The sequence below is a fragment of the Hyla sarda genome, chromosome 1, assembly GCF_029499605.1.
Source record: "Hyla sarda isolate aHylSar1 chromosome 1, aHylSar1.hap1, whole genome shotgun sequence".
Taxonomy (NCBI): domain Eukaryota; kingdom Metazoa; phylum Chordata; class Amphibia; order Anura; family Hylidae; genus Hyla; species Hyla sarda.
In genome coordinates this window covers 553,115,005-553,129,800 of record NC_079189.1, presented here as the reverse complement: position 1 = coordinate 553,129,800, position 14,796 = coordinate 553,115,005, and the positions used below count along the sequence as shown (strand labels likewise).

Below are 14,796 nucleotides of genomic sequence, written 5' to 3'. Positions count from 1 at the left end.
ATGTGTGCTGTAGGACCTCTATTTATGCCCAACATTGGCTTGAATTTCATATTTTGCTAACCCTAGGACTTCAGTATAAGGACTGGAGGTAAAATCTCTTTTAGAAACTGAAGCAGAGTAACACTCTCTAAAATGGGGTAAATGGTCACCAGTGGCAAGAGGACAGAATTATAGTCTGACCAGGTCGTCAAAGGGACAAAATCATAGTTAGCAATGGAGGTTCGGCAATGATCATGCTGCCTAGTTAAGAACTGTAGACAGGACCACATGATGTCTTCTTTCATTTTAGACCAGTGGTCTCAAGCTGTGGCCCTCTAGATATTGCAAAACTTCAACTCCCAGCATGCCCGGACAGCTAACGACTATCTGTGCATGCTGGGAGTTGAAGTTTTGCAACATTTGGAGGGCTCCAGTTTTAGAGCCCTGTTTTAGACCCCTGTTTTAGACCCACAGATCCATGGGATAAACCTTCTTTGAAGGCATATGTTATAGGGTATAAGTGATCCATGACTATTATTTCACATTGGCCAGTCTGTCCACCCATGGTGGTATGTTTTTCCAACAGCCGCAGAACCACTATTATACTTCTTATTTTATAACTTCATATATATCAGCAGTTCTGATTTATTCTTTTTATATAGGTACAGCACAAGGAGGTGATACCTTCCAGATGGAAATGGCACAAGTTGGCTTTAGTGCACAATATTCAAAAATGAAGGTAAGATGAAAGTCCTTATGAAAGCCCTGAAGTACTAGGCAAAAGGATCGTGACTTTGAGAGGAGGAACTGTAAATTCCTGTTATTCCTGTTAGTTATAATATAAATATATGAGTTAACAAGTGAATATATGCAATAAATTATTTCTTTTTATAATCTTTGTCATTTTATTGCGAACGTTGGGCAAGGATCAAGTATGGGTTTGATATATATATATATATATATATATATATATTATTTTTATTTTTTTCTTATTACCAGCATATAGACATATAGTTGGAGGGGTTAGTCAGACTGTAAAAATGATGGCTTATCCTCCAGACCCTGCAGGGTCGGCCACACCCCCTCGTGATGTCACGTCCCCTCAAAGCAAGTCTATGGGAGGGGGCTTGATGGCTGCGTCCCGCCCCCTCGATGCAAGTCTATGGGAGGGGGCTTGGCCTATGCCTTCAGCACACGCACAGTGTTTGGAACTAAATGTTCCGAACTCTGGCCAGTGGAGTACCCCTTTAAGTACTGGTGGAGCAAGGAACTGCAGCATGGTCCTATTCAAGTGTACAGGCCAATATTTTTAAAATAACCCTATATATAAGTATGAATTTTTGATATGGCTCTTATACAGTAGCAAGCTACCTATGTTTAATCTGTTTAGTGTCATGTATGGTAATTGTATTTGCTTCTCAGCATATGTATCTTATCTTCTTATACATTAATCTGTCTATTACTTTATCTGCCAGTAACTTCCCATTTAGAGGTTTCTCCCTTAAGAATATGTTTAAAGAAATATCTAATGTTCTGTTTCCAATTTCTCCTGCTTTGCATTCCTAGAATTATAGTCGCTCCAGAAAATCTAAAACATAAAGTATAAAACACATCATTTCTACAAAACTGACCCCCTCTATCGATCTATCTATTAGAGATCAGCGGATATCAGCAAACTTCCTGAAATGTGTTTTAGGATAGAATTCTTTGAAATCGACACTAAGATTTGATTCAGTCCAAATTAATTCAATCCAAAACAAAAGTGACCTTATTGCGATGGAAGTCATGTTTGTCACTCTGAGATCTCCTAGGTTTTATTAAATGTATCCTGTGCAGGGTAGGGTTCCCAGCAGCAATACAGTATGGGACATGATGGGCAATGCAGGAGATGGACGGCTGTGAAGGGCTAGGAGTAGTAGTAGTAGCAGTAGTAGTATGGAACATGATGGATTTTGAATTCATTTGATTTCTGTCAAATCAGTTAAATTATCTATCTATCTATCTATCTATCTACCTCATATCTATCTATTTATGTATCTATCTACCAAACAGATGCACAGTAGCACTCCAATCGGTGATTCAATTAGTGGCTTTATTTCATCGCACAGTTAAGCGACCTTTCGGTCACCTCACGTGACCTTTGTCTAGCAATACAATTAGAACAGTGCCTGGTTTAAATAGAGGGTGCATAGTGACATAATTTCCTCTGACATCATATTTTGATTAACATATGTAAATAAACAATGTGGTAACAAAGTGAACAAAAAGTGCAGTGATCATATATGCATACAGTAATAAATCCTATATTCATATACATGGTATTGCATCCAATATACAGGGTGATAGGGGCTGCTGTGAATTAGTGCTGGTGTACCTGGCATCAGGAGGAGGATATTCCGGCCGCCCACATAGAGTAAATGATAAGGAAACAGCATGGTTTAAACATAGAGCTGTCAGCAAGGACGCCGAAGACCGGTCGCGCAAATTTCCGGTCTTGGGCGGAAGTAACGTTGCGCACTGGAGAATGTCAGCGCATGCACACTTGTTCTTTGCAGAGAGGACACCATTGTAGATATTGGCCATAGTGCAGGCACATAGTATCAGCGCATGTGCACTGGTTATTTTTTAAGGGGACACCATTGTAAGTGTTGGCAATAGTGCGGGCACATAATGCAGGACTGAATTACAGTCAGTTAATTTGACAAAAAGAGAGGTAGTAAGGCATGGTTCATGGATTTGCACTAGTGTGTCGAGAAACTGTACTTCAACAGTGGAAGATGTTAATGTAAATTTAATGTGATCATTGATGGAATTTAGATAAAGGTGGAAGTCCTGTAGTTTGGCGGAAGTACCCGCCCAAACCAGGAAGATATCATCAATGTATGGCCACCACCTCAGCACATGGCTGAAATGGTGCCATACATAGATGATACTCTCCTCCAAATCTGCCACAAAAAGATTGGCGTAAGTTGGCACCATGTTGGTACCCATTGCGGTGCCAACTTGTTGGATATAAAATTGATTGTTGAATATGAAGTAGTTTCTCCTGAGGACAATAAGAGAAATCAAGAAGTCAACATGTGGGGAGTTAAAATAATTTTCAGTTACATATGTTAATCACAATATGATGTCAGAGGAAAGGATGCCACTATGTACCCTCTATTTAAACCAGCCACTGTGCTCATTGTATTGCTTGACAAAGATCACATGAGGTGAACGAAACGTTGTTCACCTGTGTGATGAAATAAAGCCACTTCTTGAATCACCGATTGGAGTGCTACTGCGCATCTGCTTGGTATATCGTGTGGGGGTTCAGGACCAGAGCCTGACCGCGGTTAGCACCCATTCACCGTGAAGTTTGCTGCCTTCTTTTTACTGCTGTGCATCTATCTATCTCATATCATATCTATCTATCTATCTCATATCTATCTATCTATCATGCATTCATCCAACTCTCTAAATTTTCATATAAGTTAATATTATGGACTTTAGAATGCATTTAAATGACGATAAAGATGAAACATGCTAAGAAAGAATGGAAATATTTTAACACACATTAAATAAGAGAGCTTTCTCATTATATATATTGATATAGTGTCATTTTTGCAGGCATCATTGGTGTTGGGAGCTGTCGGAGCTTATGACTGGAGTGGCACTATAGTTCATCAGAATGAGAAGCAGTTTTCCATTTTTCCTTTTAATGCATTTGAGAAGGTTATTCATGGGAGAAATGAAAGCTCTTATCTAGGTAAGTTACACCCTAAAGCACTGTATTTATACCTATACCTGGTATGTAACACAATTACGCCAATATAAATGATTTACAGCTTGTCAATGGTTGATCCTTGAAAAGTCATAATGGGCCTCATCTACATTCCAAGTAGATTTTACATGTGCCGTGTGGCAGAATTTCCAACAAAAAGTCCAAAAAACCCTACTAACTCTCCAATTTACTCAGAAAACCCTACAAAGGGGCAAGGCGGTCAGGGAAAAGGGGCTTGTCTCCAAAAAATTCAAAAAATGTTAATGAAACCTACAAATTTACAAATGTTTCCACATAAAATATGGTGAATATGAGCTTTGGAACAGATCAAAGCAGGTGTAAAAAGAGCAAAATGTAAGGAAAAATCAACAAATACAAGATACAATAGTAAATACCATGGAAAAATACCTGTCGGAAACCCACAAATAAAACTCCACTCCACTCCTAGTAAATGAGGGCCATTATGTCTGATTCTTACATTAACCAACATGTAGAGCTGGTCCAATGACTCGTGTTGTGATGTTTGCGGTCGGCTCCTGTTGGTGTCCTCTCACTTGCCATTCCCACCGAGTCTTTCTCTGTGCTCTTGGCCCCTGCCGCCACCGTGCTCCTACTTCCTCATGCAGTTACTAGGTCTAGCACTAGGACATGTGCCGACTGCATGTTTAAAAATTGTTTCCTTATTTTGTAGGATATTCTGTGGCTCTGATCAACATGGCAAAAACTGTAAATTTTGTTGGGGGAGCTCCAAGAACCAACTACACTGGACAAGTTGTAGTGTACAACATAAACATCCAAGGGAATGTGACAATTCTACAGATTCAGAAAGGAGAACAGGTATGGCAGAAAGGACATGACAATAATTATACTGGTATGAAATAGAACACTTGTATTCCTCATAAAATCAAAGAGTTTGAGAATCTTTTATACTGCATTGTGCTATTCCTCTGTGTCCTTTTAGAAACATAAGACTACATTGGCTCAGGAGTAACTTGAAGCTCTTGGGCGCCAATGCAAAATTTCTAACCTCACCCGCCATGTGTTTTCTTTTATTGTTTTTAATTATATTATTGTCTTAGTAACAAAGTAGGGTGGGCCTCTACACAGTCATGACCTGGGTTAACAACCATGCTGGAAGCTCCACCTGGTGCCTCCATTGCAGGTTCAGTAGAATAATACCAGACAAAATAACACATCATGCTGAAATAGCTTGACCTGTAAGATGCCAAAAACATGATGGAAACTTGATGGACCCTAATAAAGTCAATGGGGTTTGTCTGGATTGGTTGGTCACCAGCATGCATCTGATCCACCAGCACAGTTTTTTTTTTGTGTGTGTGTGATTTCATTGTTCTGCTGCAATGATACAGAAGAATAATTAGGCTGGGTTCACATATGTCCGGCATAGTTTCCCTCCGGAATGCACCAGAGAGAAACAGATGCTAGAACTGATGCCATTTATTTGAATGAGACTGTTAACAATCATCCAGAATCTCAAATTTTGACGCCGCATGGTTGGACACGCCGGATAGCATTGGACAGGGGAATGCAGCTTGCTACATTTCCCAGTCCAGCATCCAGAAACAATGGCTGCCAGATGCCATACAACTGATGACAACTGATGCACGTTGTCATCAGTTATGGCATCAGTTGCATCGAGATCTAGGCTGAATTCACCTATGCCGGATGTCAGACATATGTGAACCCAGCCTTAAAGGGGTACTCCCCTGGAAAACTTTTTTTTAAATCAACAGGGGCCAGAAAGTTAAACAGATTTGTAAATTACTTCTATTTAAAAATCATAATTCTTCTAGTACATATCAGCTTCTATTTGCTCCACAGGAAGTTATTTTCCTTTTGAATTTCCTGTTCAGTCTTACCACAGTGCTCTCTGCTGACACCTCGGTCCATTTTAGGAACTCATCTATCTCCAATTCCCACTCGGGCTTGCACCTTCCTGGGACTAATTTCCCAAACTCTGGAACCCTAAGTTTAAAATTTAACTTTTATTATACCATACTAAAATTTCATGTTGTGAGAAAAACAAATTAATGTGGGTTAAAACCACAGTCATTGGTCCAGTTTCGGGGTTAATTTGTTATATTCCCGTTAATTCAGAAGTGATCCCTCTATTTCTGAGGAATCTCTAATTTATAGGGTTAATCCCTTTTATTCAGCTCTCTTTATATTATTTAGAATACACTGTTACCAATGCTGCTGTTAAAAACTGCACACTGACACCCCCCCCCCCCCCGACGTTTCGCCGGCCGTAACCGGCTTTATCAAGGGCCGAGGTGCTAATGGCGCACGGTCCAACTCACAGGGATTAAATATCCTCTGTTTGTGGGCGTTGTTAATTGCCCATTCCAATTCCACCAATCGTGAACACAATAGAGAGAATCCATGTCATTTCCGTTATAGGGTATATCTTTATATAGAAACTGTTTTTAGGAACTGTCTGGAGCAGGAGAGGTTTGCTATGGGGATTTTCTCCTGCTCTGGACAGTTCCTAAAATGAACAGAGATGGCATCAGAAAGCACTGTGGTCAGACAGAAAGGAAATTCCAGAGCACTAAGTACTAGAAGGATTAAGATTTTTAAGTCACCAGTTGATTTAAAAAAAAAAAAAGTTTTCCAGGGGAATACTCCTTTAATCAGACAACAAAGATGTGAACCTAGCCAACAACTTTAAGACTGATTTTGTTTTTTGGGTCACGTCCGCTAATAAGGGGAATACCAGTGCCCGGTTGTCAATTTATTCATACATATTCAGGAGAATAGCCAGTGGCTACAAAAAATGTTCCTGTCTCTAGAGAAAAGTGGACATTCCCATAAGGATATATCATTTAAGTCATCTCAACTTTTTAAATAGAGCACCATTATAATTAACATTGCTCTATGAAAACCATTGTGTTGGGAATTTCTATTGAGCAGCACAACCCTGGATGAGTATCATTTCCCAGTAGACCCCTGTGATTGTAAGTCTAGGTTTCCACACAGTTTATTTTCTGTCATTTTTTGGAAAACTGCCAATGCAGTTTTTGAGCCAAAGCCAGAAGTGTATTGACAAGAAATGAGAAATATAAAGGAAGAACTTATACTTCTCTTTCCTCTTGGATCCACTTCTGACTTTGGCTTAAAAACTGCAGAGGCTGTATCCCAAACAACATCAGAGAAAAACTGTGTGGAAACCTAGTCTAATGCTGTTTGTTGTATTTTTTTTTTTTTTTACCACTAGATCGGTTCGTATTTCGGCAGTGTGCTGTGCTCTGTGGATGTTGACAGGGATTCAGTGACTGACATTCTATTAGTGGGAGCTCCGATGTATATGAATGAGTACAAGAAAGAACAAGGTCAAGTTTATTTGTTTACTATCAAGGCGGTAAGAGTAAATTTTATATTTTTTATCTATTTCGATTCAAGTCAGTTTTTGCTGAGTGCAAAACATTTACACCAAAATAATTTTGGTATCACAATTACATCCTCCTCAGTAGTTCCTAGCCTTTTCTTAGCTACCAGAGGGTGCCAGATCACTTCCCAAGAGTGATCTACTTTCCAGTTGGGGGTAGCAGCTGGCCTAGCAGACTAAAGTTTACAAGTCTTTGACAGGTGGCACAGTAATGGGGTCAGGTACAAACTCCACTAGATTATATACAGGAAAATCTAAACGGTACAGCATGGTTGGGCCGAGGCAGAGTCAGGAGGTCAGGCACATGTCAAACATAGGATATCAGAATAGCTTTTCAGTACACCTTCAATAAGGAAACCACTACACTGTATTTTGCTCAGTTACCAAGTAGGGGATGGGGCTGCTATAAATTGGCAGTGCAGATCCAAATAGGTTTTGGGTGCACGCATTGCCCCATTAAATGGCTTTGGGAGGCGTGTGCACACCTTACGATCTAGAGTAAACACTACAGCAGGGGGAGAAGCACCATAGTGGCAGCAAGTGCCAGATGCCTGGGGTTCTGGTCTGTTTCAAGGAAATCACACAAAAAAGAATACAATTACATATATAGCAAAAAATATGTGAACCCTCTTCATAGTTATTGAGTTTAGATGCATTAGTCACACTCACTGCCAACAGGTGCATAGCATTAAAGGGGTTATCCAGGAAAAAACTTTTTTTTATATATATATCAACTGGCTCCAGAGAGTTAAACAGATTTGTAAATTACTTCTATTAAAAAATCTTAATCCTTTCAGTATTTATGAGCTTCTGAAGTTTAGGTTGTTCTTTTCTGTCTAAGTAATCTCTGATGACACGTGTCTCGGGAACCGCCCAGTTTAGAAGAGGTTTGCTATGGGGATTTGCTTCTAAACTGGGCGGTTCTCGAGACATGTGTCATCAGAGATTACTTAGACAGAATAGAACAACCTTAACTTCAGAAGCTCATAAGTACTGAAAGGATTAAGATTTTTTAATAGAAGTAATTTACAAATCTGTTTAAGTTTCTGGAGCCAGTTGATATATATAAAATATAAGGGAATATAAGGGAATACCCCTTTAAGTACACAAACATGCAGTCTTCATAGACAAACAGTAGTAGTAGTAGTAGTAGTCTTAGTAGTGGTGGTGGTAGTAGTAGTAGTTGTTGTATGTGTCATGCACCTTAAACATGTATTAATGTGTAAAATTTATGATAACTACCCCAGGTCACCTGTATGTGTTACTATTGATAAACGGAAGCATAAAGTAGTAACAACAGCTCGTTCACAAAGTGATAGACCCCACTTCCTTAAGCGGTTGCTGTTAAGTGCTGAAGGGTAAGGTGTGTTAGAGAGTAATCCAGTTTCTGTCCACCATCTTTATAACAGTAATCACTCTTCACAGGCAGTAACTCTGTTCCTAAATGAATGCCTAATGTCTTGCCTGGGCACCATATTGGGAGATGGGGATGGGTCAAATATATGTAGCTTTAGGTAACAATTCCGAGAACAATGACACAATATCAGTCTTTAACTGTACCAACCCTAGGACCTAAATCTCAGACCCAGATTGACCCATAAGTTCTAAAACTTATTAAACTATATTAAATATAACTCAAACTTCAGCCTCCATTGTCCCTTTTCTTTTTTATACTCTATGATTTGATATTTCCCTATTTCTTGGATTACCACTGCAAGTTTTTAGATGGGTTGAAATAAAATTCAGATTTGGGACTTTTTGCCCAGATGCCATCAACATTTCAAAATATCGATGTATTCTACAATGTGCCCCTCAAATAAGTTAGATAAACACTTACATTGTATATCATATGAACAGGAGAGCTGTAAATGTTACATTTGCTTGATTCAATTACACAATTTATTAACCATACACAACTTTTATTTCTACTTCAAACATTTTATTTTATTTTATTTTTTTCTTGAACAGGGAATCTTACACCAGCGTGAACTTTTGGAAGGCCCTAAAAGTGTGGAAAATACCAGGTTTGGAGCAGCAATAGCTGCCCTTACAGATATAGATTTAGACGGATTTAATGATGTCATTGTTGGAGCACCCTTGGAAAACCAGAACAGTGGAGCAGTTTATATATATAACGGCTATAAAAACACAATAAGAACTAAATATTCCCAGGTAATCTATATGACTCATTTAGGATCAGCTTTCATATTATATATTTATGACTAGGTGTTATAGATATAACAGAACAATCACATAGATCAATTAGATTGACATTGGTTAATTAGGTCATGTTGGAAATGACAAATGAAACCCATTTCCACAAGTGAAACTACTTTTTTTATAGAGCACGTTATAGAGCAGGAGCTGAGCAGATGATATATAGTATACAGTACAATCTGCAGGCATCATGTTATAGAGCAGGAGGAGCTGAGCAGATGATATATACAATACAGTACAATATACAGGCATTATGTTATAGAGCAGGAGTTGCTGAGCAGATGATATATAAAATACAGTACAATCTGAAGACATCATGTAATAGAGCAGGAGGAGCTGAGCAGATGATATATAGTATACAGTATGATCTGCAGGCATCATGTTATAGAGCAGGAGGAGCTGAGCAGATGATATATAAAATACAGTACAATCTGAAGACATCATGGTATAGAGCAGGAGGAGCTGAGCAGATGATATATACAATACAGTACAGTCTGCAGGCATTATTATATAGAGCAGGAGATGCTGAACAGGTGATTTATACAATTCAGTACAATCTGCAGGCATCATGTTATAGAGCAGGAGGAGCTGAGCAGATGATATATACAATATAGTACAATATGCAGGTATCCTGTTATAGAGTAGGAGGAGTTGAGCAGATGATATATACAATACATTACAATCTGCAGACATCATGTTATAGAACAGGAGGAGCTGAGCAGATGATATAGACAATACAGTACAATATGCGGGTATCCTGTTATAGAGTAGGAGGAGCTGAGCAAATGATATATACAATACAGTACAATATGCGGGTATCCTGTTATAGAGTAGGAGGAGTTGAGCAGATGATATATACAATACAGTACAATATGTGGGTATCCTGTTATAGAGCAGGAGTAGCTGAGCAGATGATATATACAATACAGTACAATATGTGGGTATCCTGTTATAGAGCAGGAGGAGCTGATCAGATTCCTATTTACTTTTATTGGAAATGTTCAGGGATAACTTGTCATTTACCCATGTAACACTCTGCTCATTCTGGGCTAAGTAGTCATGTGGGCGGTGCTACTCAGAGATTGACAGCTATTTGTGTACAAGGGTGCATATAGATAGAGTGGTCTATCACTGAGTAGGAACACCCACTTAACTACTTTGCTCATTCTCTACTTAGTAATTGACAGATAGCTGTCAGTCACTGAGTAGGACCGCCCACATGACTACTAAGCCAGAATAAGTAGAGGGTTAACATAAATAAATAACTTTTTCAACAAACCATCTATCAATCAGTTCAGCTCCTCCTGCTCTATAAAATGATAATCGTTGGGATCCCTAGCCATCTCAACAACAGAGGTCAAGCATTGTAACTCCCAGCAAGGGCTCTCATTCACTCTGGGACCCATAGTAGTTGTTTGGCACAATTTCTATATAACTTGCCCCTGTACATGTACCCTTAGTATGACTGTGCTTCCTAATGATTATACTACTGTACTGTTCTATGTATTTATACACTTATTCTTCAATCTAGTGTAGCTAGACCTTATGTTTTTTGGTTACTGTGTAATGTTTTTTTCTTAATTTTGTAATGTTTTAAATATCTAAACTTCGTTCACATGCAGAAAATACTTGGTTCCTCATTCACACCGTCCCTGCAGTTTTTTGGTCAATCATTGGATGGTCATAAAGATTTGAATGGAGATACCATCACAGACGTAACTGTTGGTGCCTATGAGAAAGTTATTCAGTTCTGGTGAGTTGTCTGGTCAAAAAAAAAAAAAAAAAAAAGGCAAAATGTATTTAGCATAATAAAAATGTATGAAATGTAAGTGTTGGATGAGTGGGGGTCTACTGATCCGGAGAATCTGCTTGTTGGCCCCTATTGAGTATGTGCACTGCTGCTCCTTACAAACTCTATGAGATCAATGGAAATTTCTAAGTGTTGTACTCTGCATACAGAGATTTTGCATACATTGCACATTGACATACAACTTAAAGGGGCTCTCCGGTGTTTAGACATCTTATCCCCTATCCAAAGGATAGGGGATAAGATGCTTGATCACAGGAGTCCCGCCTCTGGGGACCCCAGGGATCTTGCACCCCGTTTGTAATCAGTCCCCGGAGTGTGTTCGCTCCGGGTCTGATTACCGGCGACCACACGGCCAGCGGCGTGTGATGTCACGCCTCCGCCCCCGTTTGATGTCATGCTCCGCCCCTCAATGCAAGCCTACGGGAGGGGGCGTGATAGCTGTGTGGTCACCGGTAATCAGACCCGGGGACATGCTCTGGGGACTGATTACAAATGAGGAGCCGCGTGCAAGATCCCGGGGGTCCCCAGCGGCGGGACTCCCGCGATCAGGCATCTTATCCCCTATCCTTTGGATAGGGGATAAGATGTCTAAGCACCAGATAACCCCTTTAAAGGGGTACTCCGCTGCTCAGCATTTGGAACAAACTGTTCCAAACGCTGGAGCCGGCGTCGGGAGCATGTGACGTCATAACCCCGCCCCCTCATGACGTCACGCCCCACCCCCTCAATCCAAGTCTATGGGAGGGGGCGTGATGGATGTCACGCCCCCTCCCATAGACTTGGATTGAGGGGGGCAGGTTGTGACATCATGAAGGGGCGGTGCTATTTGTTCCAAACGCTGAGCAGCGGAGTACCCCTTTAAGCATACTAAATGTAATATGTATCTGCTAGAGTAGCTCCCCCTTGTGGTTTATAGTGAGGGTCATGACATATTTAACTGGCTAATTATTTTATTAGGGAATATGGACAGGGAGCATCTCCATGAGACAAGCCCTCTAAATCCCTGCTACTTTATGCATATGACACCAGTATATGAATGAGACTGAGTTGCATTATTTTTTACCTTTGTCTTATTGTGTCATCTATGATAACTATGTGTCTTCTATATAGGTCACAGGGTATTGCAGATGTATCTGTGAAGGTTACATTTATTCCAGATAAAATCGTCCTCACAAATAAGAATAGTGAAATTGCTGTGAAAATCTGCTTTGCTGCTCGCTTCAGACCTGCAAACTCCAGACAACAATTGGGTGATTAATATAATGATTATATTTTATTAATAATAACTTTATTAAAATATTGAGTTGTCTTCAATAAGGGTCTGTTCACACTGTTGTCAGTGACTCTATTCCTTTGTTTATTCCTTTGTTCTAGCCATCAAAATACAGATGCCTTTATAATTCACCGAGTCCATCAGACCCTATTGGGATTTGTCATTTTGTCATTTTTGCTTCCCTTATAATTGCAAAATATTACACAGATGTCAACACTGTCTAATACTGGTCATGTAACAACAGTTAAAGGGGTACTCCGGTGGAAAACATTTTTTTTAAATCAGCTGGTACCAGAAAGTTATACAGATTTGTAAATGACTTCTATTAAAAAATCATAATCCTTCCAGTACTTATCAGCTGCTGTTTTCTACAGAGGAAGTACTTTTCCTTTTTAATTTCTTTTCTGTCTGACCACAGTGCTCTCTGCTGACACCTCTGTCCATGTCAAGAACTGTACTCCTACTCCTACTCTGGTCAGTTCCTGACATGGACAGAGGTGTCAGCAGAGAACACTGTGGTCAGACAGAAAGAAAATTCAAAAAGAAAAGAACTTCCTGTGGAGCATACAGCAGCTGATAAGTACTGGAAGGATTAAGATTTTTATATAGAAGTAATTTACAAATCTGTTTAACTTTCTGGCACCAGTTGATTTAGAAAAAAAAAATGTATAGTTCCACCAGAGTACCCCTTTAATATATTTGTATGATCTGTGTTAAAACAAAATCACATTTCAGTTTTCTTAGCATGGAATATTCTTAGATTAGTGGTGAATTGTTCCTCTATCTTGTTCGACTCTGATGTCATAAAGGGAATATGTCAGCTCTATTTTCTGACCTGTAGACACTATTAGATAGGTGCTAAGGTATAAAAGCAAACAGTATCTTTACTGGAGTTGATGGTGGTTGGCAAAGTTATAAAATCATCTTTTTGATTCTCAGCCAAGTGTCAAGGGGGTGGTGCCAAGTCCATTTTTCTCAGCAATAGGGAGCTTCACAAAGGACGGCCACCCCCCTGACCTACTTTTATTACCTGTCATGTGACTCTAGTCATATAACTTTAAGTGACTTTAAACCTTTAAATTATAGCAAATAATGTATAATACTGTTATTGTAATAAAAATTATTATTGTTATGAATTATTATTATTATTAATATTATTATTATTATTATTTATCACTGCATAGGAATCTATGTGAGTTACAAAAATCTTTAAGAAAGTAAACTTAATGTTGAGCCACCTCAGGATATCAGCTTTAGTGGTTATGTACTGAACTAAAATGCTGTTCTTATGATTTCATGTATTGATAATACAGGAGATGTAGTGTTGTGTAATATGTCAGTAGGACACAAAACATTGACTTGTGAAAGGCAAGGACCCCTTTTGGTCCTGTTTGGCTATAGAGTCTATACATGTTTAGCAACTTTTTGAAACTGAACTAATAAACCTTTTATAGATCTCTGTAATGAACAACCCAATGCTGTTGTACAGTATTAGGAAACAATGACTTTGCCAGGAATTTAATTGTAAACCCCCTTGTGATTCTACTGGACACAGCTGTGATCAACCTGGAACTTTACAGTCATTTACAGTAACTACAGCTCAAAAAAACCATAAGGGTATGTTCATACTGAGGAATTGGAAAGGAATTAACTTGAGTAATTCTCAAGTTAGGTAGTGCAGGTGACACTGATGACAACCATACTTACCTGATTCCGTTTCGTGCTTTCCTGCTATCTTCTTCAATATCTTTCATTCCGGGGCTGACTTGGAGCTTTGGTGAGTTTGGGTGAAGCTTTATGATGCACCAAGTTGGCCCTGGAACGGAAGATACTGAAGAAAATAGCGTGAGAACTGGAGCACAGAACGGGGATAGGTAAGTATGGTTTCATCAGTGTCACCTGTACTACCTGTCTGTACCTACAGGTTAGTGTATGACATTAAACTGTCCCCTAGATGACATTTCCTTTAAATGAAAGGTACATTGACTTTAATGGACTTTCTGCTTCTGCTAGCAAAATTCCTCAGTGTGAACATACCCTGAAGGTTTAGGGTTACGTCCTAATTACATATGGTTAAACAGGCTTGTATTACAGCTGTCTGTGCATGCTTTAAGGCTTTTACTATTTTGTAATCCTGTTTTGCTCTCGATGCAGTGTCTATCACTTACAATGCAACGCTGGATGCGGATCTCATGTCATCACGAGTGACATCTAGGGGACAGTTTAAGGAAAACGGAGACCGGTTCATAACTAAGGCCATTGAGATAGGCACAGCCGAAAGATGCACTGAGCATGTTTTTAATGTTCAGGTAGGTAAATTGTAATATATTTATACATTTGTATTC

The 14,796-nt window shown here is 39.2% G+C and overlaps 1 protein-coding gene across 7 annotated transcripts in view; it reads left to right on the top strand.

The window, feature by feature from the left end:
• ITGA2 (integrin subunit alpha 2) overlaps nt 1–14,796 on the top strand; it is a 135,071-nt gene that overhangs the window by 97,903 nt on the left and 22,372 nt on the right. For all 7 annotated transcript variants that reach the window (XM_056541896.1, XM_056541925.1, XM_056541942.1 and 4 more), the window contains 8 exons: nt 642–718; nt 3,589–3,727; nt 4,434–4,579; nt 6,981–7,124; nt 9,120–9,323; nt 10,991–11,121; nt 12,289–12,428; nt 14,606–14,760. In XM_056541896.1, the coding sequence (XP_056397871.1) occupies nt 642–718; nt 3,589–3,727; nt 4,434–4,579; nt 6,981–7,124; nt 9,120–9,323; nt 10,991–11,121; nt 12,289–12,428; nt 14,606–14,760 (1,136 nt within the window). The remainder of the gene's footprint in view (nt 1–641; nt 719–3,588; nt 3,728–4,433; nt 4,580–6,980; nt 7,125–9,119; nt 9,324–10,990; nt 11,122–12,288; nt 12,429–14,605; nt 14,761–14,796) is intronic.